Genomic DNA, 6,085 nt, shown 5'->3' with positions numbered 1-6,085 from the left:
TTGCCAGGGAAAATGATTTCTCTGCTGCCATATATCAAGACAGGAGCCCCCGAGATAACTATTTCTCTAAAAGAGGCTTTCAAATACTCTTATAAATATAGAATGAAACCACTAATAAAGGACGTCATATCACGAGCCTCATGCCGCAAAAATTTTTCAGATCCTTCCACTATAAGTGCACTTATCGCACAGCTTTCACTTCGTCTCCGCTATAGTAGGTTGGAAGCGGAGAAGCCAAGAGAGGCCAAAGCACCAGCCGAAAGGTGAGTGTCGGGGCAGCAAAATGACCCGTCGCGACACCCCATGGCAGCCGCGGTAGACTTATGCGCCGCGCCCATCTCGGAGGCCGCACTCATCCGACGCAGCTAAGCGCAATATACAGAGACGAAACGATTTTCCTATCTTTGTGCGATTGCACACGTCAACATTTTTCATTTATTTATTTCCAAATTAGCAATTATACATTACTGGGGAGTGCTCTCGCGATCACGAGATAAGGTGATAGCGTTGGTGGGCCGGCTGCTTTAGATGACGCCACGTTACGATGGTCGCGACACCCCATGGCAGCCGCGGTAGACTTATGCGCCGCGGCCATCTCGGAGGCCGCACACATCCGACGCAGCTAAGCGCAATATACAGAGACGAAACGATTTTCCTTTCTTTTTGCGATTGCACACGTCAACATTTTTCATTTATTTAATTCCAGTTAAGCAATTGTACATTACTTGGGAATGCTCTCGCGATCACGAGATAAGGCGATAGCGTTGGTGGGCTGGCTGCTTTAGACGACGCCACGTGACGACAGCGAGGAAGCGAGAGCAAGCGATTTCTCGCTGTGTTTGACAGCGGATTGTAAATTCCGTGCTGTATGCAGCCTCTGCGACCGATCGGCAACATTTTCTCACTATGCTCGAGAAGTGTTTCAGGGCCCCTTTAAGGATGCGATGTGCACTAATTTTTGGTACGCAACACTATTCCGAAACAACCAACGCTCCTTCAAAGCACTTACTAATACTGGATGTATGCCCACCTTTGACAATGCTACGATGCATTTTAACATTACGACGTCTAGAGCTTTAACTTCCACCATTCAGCTGTCCCTGATGCCTAAAGGAAGTTGGGCGGCGCACAAGAAAGCTTTACCGATTCTGTAGTCATTTATGCAAACGGCCTGATGCCTTCCTACCTGCCAACGTCCTTATCTCATCCCTCCTGTATAATAAGTGCCACAGCACTCACTGCGCACTATGAAATTTTCCAGTCAAGCTGAGTAACACTAACAAGCGTGTTGATGAAGCAGCGAACCCTAGCTGCTTCCACTTGTGGTATCAATCCAAAAATTTCTATTCGGTATTACGACGGCACAGATTCGGACGCATACTATATATAGTTTAATTGCACCCTATTATTTCCAAATGCTGCTCGCATAAAATTTCTCGGGAAAATCATGTGGACTGTATCAGTTCAACATCATCTACGACTGACGAAAGCGGGAAGGACATCGGATCGGAGAATTTTAGCTACACGCAAAGGCAAAATTGCCTTGCGGTAAGCCTTTCCTTCCGCCGCGACCAAGCTGGAGCGGAGGAGAGGATCACCGCTTAGCGTGCGACTTTCGCGGAAACCGCAGAACCGCGTAAACTCCGCGTCAATGTATCGCGTACAATATTTCCGCAGGGAGAACGTGAGTGGATCAGGTAATCAAACCGAGCGCGTGCTTTGAGGGAAACTTTAGTTGGCGAGGGGCTATGGGGGTTTCTAATTATTCACTAAAATCACGGGCGTCTTTTGCACCGAAGCAGTTCTAAAATTTTCTTTATCGTAGGAGGCGCTGACGACGACTGGGCGTCACAAACGCTTCGCCCCCTCGTTGGGCACTGCAGTGAGTCCTGCCTGCCGCAAAGCGCACGGAGGTGGAGACGGCGACAAAGGCCGCAGCACCCACATCCAATTCAGTTGTCGCCTTTCAACTGATCGATTATTCTCAGGATGTAGAGGAACAAGTTGATGGCGTCGACGTAGAGCATCAGGGCGCCCGCGATGTAATCCTCTGGCGATAGTGAGTAGGCCCGATTTGCGCCGCCCGTGATGAGTTGCGTGTCGATGACGATGTACTGGGTACAGCAACAATACTCATTCATTAGTTCATTCATTTATCTACTTGCATGCCGCCGCTACTCGGTTGCAGCTCAGCTTACGTTTATATGCGAATTAAGCCATTTCTTTATTCGTACACGCGATCCTCTGTACGAGGCATGCGCGTCCAGTCGGCAGCACGCTTAAGGGCTCATTCTCACCGGCGATTGACAGTGGTCGCGCGACCAAGTTGGTCGCCAAGCGACCAGTTGCAAATGGTCGCATACGGTCGCTTTTCTCGAAAAGCGTTACGGTTAGTCACTCTCTGCGCGATTTTTCAGTCGCGCGACCGCGGTCGCAAAACTGCTAAACCAATCAGTGGCGCACCGGAATTGATCTTTCAATGTCTACATCTGGTCTCCTCGCGCGTCACGGCGAAATTCCGCGTAAATTCCGAGAGTTCTCGCTGAGAACGATAATCTCCGGGATTGCGACTTGCGGGTCGCGCTCAGCCGCTTTTTGATCGCGAGTCGCAAATGGGCGCGCGGCCTCTTCAAGTCGCCGGTGCAAATGAGCCATAACACGAAGGGCACATTCACACCGGCGACTTGAGGAGGTCGCGCGACCAAGTTGGTCGCTTTGCGACCCGTCGCAAATGGTCGCAAGCGGTCGCCTTTCTCGAAAAGCGACCATTTTGGGCGAGTCGCTCTCTGCGCGATTCTTCAGTCGCGCGACCGTGGTAGCAAAACTGATAAACCAATCAGCGGCGCACCGAAACGGATCTTTCGTGTGTCCACATCCGGCCTCCTCCGGCGTCGCATTCAAATTCCGCGTAGATTCCGAGAGTTCTCGCTGAGAACGATAATCTCCGGGATTGCGACTTGCGGGTGGCGCTCAGCCGGGCTTGCCGGTGTGAACATCAGTCGCCTTCAGTCACTTTTTGATTGCGAGTCGCAAATGGTCGCGCGACCTCCTCAAGTCGCCGGTGTGAATGTGCCCGAACGCTCCGCAGCGTGGCCTAGACCGGCTTGGACTGACGCCAGCGCCGCGAAGTGTTGGGCTCTGTTATCTCGGCATGTTCGCGGCTGCTTACGATAGCTGGGGAACAGCTCGATTTGACTGCTCGTCTTTGTCTTTCGCTTGTGCCTGACCGGTGGCGAGAGTGCGCTCACTTGACACATCCGTTCGGCCCCGTTTTGCTCGTGGCTGCGGTCTCATGCGCGTCCAGAACACACGTTACAGTTTGCTTATAACGGCAAAGCGAAAGGGCGGGCGACCGCTCGCGCACCTTTCGGGTTCGGCCTCAAAGCTGGCGCTTTAAGGAAATTATAAATAGAAGAAAGGAGAGCAAAATGCAGGTTTGTGGCGTTCGTAAAGTTGGGACAATAAACCTGCAAATCCGGTGGCCTAGTTGTTCATGCTCTTGATTGTGCGTGCGGTGCCGGTAACTTCGTATGCGCTGTGCTTTCGACGTTTCGTTCACGCTGAAGCGACAGACGGACAAAGGCCAATTCACTTACTGCTACCGCGATTCCTTACTCCAGCCTGAATTCTGACTGCGAGTTTGTGCGCTCGCCGAGCGAGATGCGTTCACGTTTACCAGTGCGCGCGTGACACCATGCTGGTTAATTTAGTTAAATCACGTTGGCGGGATAGTTGGTTTGAATCAATATAGAATGTGTAAGCGTGACGGAACAAAGACGTAGAAAGAAGCCAACGCACAAAGACAGTGCTGTCCCTGTATGCCTCTTCTTTTCTACGTCCGCCTTGAGTCACGCTTAGGCATTTAGTTAGTAAGCGAATGTTTGCAAGTTTACACCACCGATAAAAGTACTATGCTTATTTTTCTCGTGAGCTCATACTTTGGGTTGGTGCTGCAATGTACAGTGCTAATGTACAGTGTGACGAAGTCCTTTGCTAATGTCGAGGTTGTAGAACATCATTGTGCATCTCGGTAGAACAATAAATAAATAAATAAATAAATAAATAAAAACCAAGCTCAAAATGTTATGTGAGACAGAACAAGGCGCAGCACTACGCGCAGTTGTGGCGCATTATTCTTCTGAGCTCGTACTTTGAGTCTGGACTACAGCGCACAGTGCTAATATAGGGTGCGGCGAAGTACTTTGCTAGTGTCGAAGTTGCAGAACATCGTTGTGTATCTCGGAACAATAAATTATATATATATATATATATATATATATATATATATATATATATATATATATATATATATATATATATATATATATATGCAGCAGGTGTTGGCGGACCGAAACGAGCTGCTTTTGTATGCTAACCTCCCGACTGGTCGTAACATATTAACTTCGAATTTATAGACTGCCAATGTGCATCTATAAAATAAGTTAGTGAGCTTACAAAAGAGAATATCGCAGCTCCGGAGCAGGCGTAGATCATCTGAATCAGCTGAAAGACAACACACACGCAGGTGACACGAAGCACTTATTGGGTATGTATAAAATGCACGCACAAGGCACAAACACACTCCCGCTTCTACCACAGTAGTGCTATTCTGGCAATGCCACTCAAAAGCATTTGTTTGGCGCGAAAAAGGGAAATATATTTGCGGGAATGACTTTGATATATTTCAACGTTGCTAATCCGGGCTGGTGTAATAATGAGGACTGTCATACAATCTCAGTCTGCATTATAGTAAGCATTGTTTCAAGCCAATGTTTTTGTTACGTGCACCATGTTCTGAGTGTCTCGTTTTGAGCTTTCGTTCAAACTTTCTTCAGTGTAAACTACTCAGGCAGAGCATTAAGTCAGGCTAGGGAGGGCACAATATGGCTGTCATACCTTTCCCAAATACGGCTCAACAAAACTACGTAACAACGTTGAGTCACAGTGCACCTATTAGGGCGGCTATTACTAGCGATCCTTTGTACATCGATTTAAATGTTCATTCTTATAATAATAAATCTGCGCGCGTGGCAAGAAACTAAAAGGAAGCTAGTTATACGAAGTTTTCTCAAACGCGAGCAGCTTCCACTTGTTTAATTTATCGTTGCGTCGAGAGGCGATGGAGGGGAGAGATATCCATTATTAAAGCATTTATTACGCATGCCAACACACAAGAATAAATATCAATACAACAAAAGGACGCAAATAATAATCAATTCGAAGTCATGTTACAAGCATCGAAAAAAACGAATCACGGATTCGAATGCGTTATTATACAGACAAAGTCGTTCTCCAATGAATATTTATACTCGTAGATTCACCCAGGCCGCTGCATGACTAGTCATATACTGCATCAAAACGGCAAGTTGGGCCAGTTGGTTGGGATTTATAAGAAGGTTCGTTACAGCGCAATACAAGACAAGGACACAAGAAGGTATAAAACGGCTCCAATCAGCGCTGTGTCGTCATTATATGCCTTCTTGTGTTCTCTTATGTTACGCTGTTACGAACCTTAATACGCATAACTTGTCGCCTAAGAATATTGTAGGGTTTGCGTGCCAAAATATCGATATCATTATTAAGCACGCCGCACTGGGGGAGACTACCTAGGGCTCTTTAACGTCCACCCGATGCAGGGCACATGGGCGTATCTTGCATTAAGCACCTACCAAAATACGGCCGGCGCGGCCGGGATTCGATCCCGTGACCTCGGGCTCAGTAGAGCAACGCCTAAGCCACTACCCCACCATGGCGAGTAACTGGTAACCTGTCTCAATCAAATGTGCGCTTGAATGCGTGCTGTACAGGCCGCTTCTTTACACGCATTCCTTTTATTCTTATTCTTTCACCAATTTTCTCTCGACTACCGGTGACTCTACTTGAAGTGTATATGGATGTTTCGGCACTAACGTGTGCATATATAGATCGTCAGGTTTGTTTCTGATACTGTGCTTTTTCCTGACAAATACACCGGGCAAAGCAGTTCTGCCGCTTCACTTCATGATGAAAAGAATAATCCACACATATAAAGCCATCGAAGGAAAGAGTTATAAAACACTGCGTCATCTCTCACGTCACCCTTGCG

At 47.7% G+C, this 6,085-nt stretch overlaps 1 protein-coding gene across 2 annotated transcripts in view; it reads right to left on the bottom strand.

Moving 5' to 3' along the window:
- Nucleotides 1-1,378: 1,378 nt before the first annotated feature.
- LOC135906835 (protein lifeguard 1-like) overlaps nt 1,379-6,085 on the bottom strand; it is a 50,696-nt gene continuing 45,989 nt past the window's right edge. Inside the window, exons 10-11 of one of the 2 annotated variants that reach the window (XM_065438429.1) lie at nt 4,456-4,503; nt 1,379-2,114 (exon numbers count right to left, since the gene is read on the bottom strand). In XM_065438429.1, the coding sequence (XP_065294501.1) occupies nt 1,953-2,114; nt 4,456-4,503 (210 nt within the window). In that variant the 3' untranslated portion in view covers nt 1,379-1,952. The remainder of the gene's footprint in view (nt 2,115-4,455; nt 4,504-6,085) is intronic. The other variant, XM_065438430.1, reaches the window with a different exon arrangement.

Source organism: Dermacentor albipictus, chromosome 6, assembly GCF_038994185.2.
Source record: "Dermacentor albipictus isolate Rhodes 1998 colony chromosome 6, USDA_Dalb.pri_finalv2, whole genome shotgun sequence".
NCBI lineage: Eukaryota > Metazoa > Arthropoda > Arachnida > Ixodida > Ixodidae > Dermacentor > Dermacentor albipictus.
The sequence above is the reverse complement of the archived record's forward strand: the minus strand, read 5'-3'. Positions and strand labels throughout refer to the sequence as shown.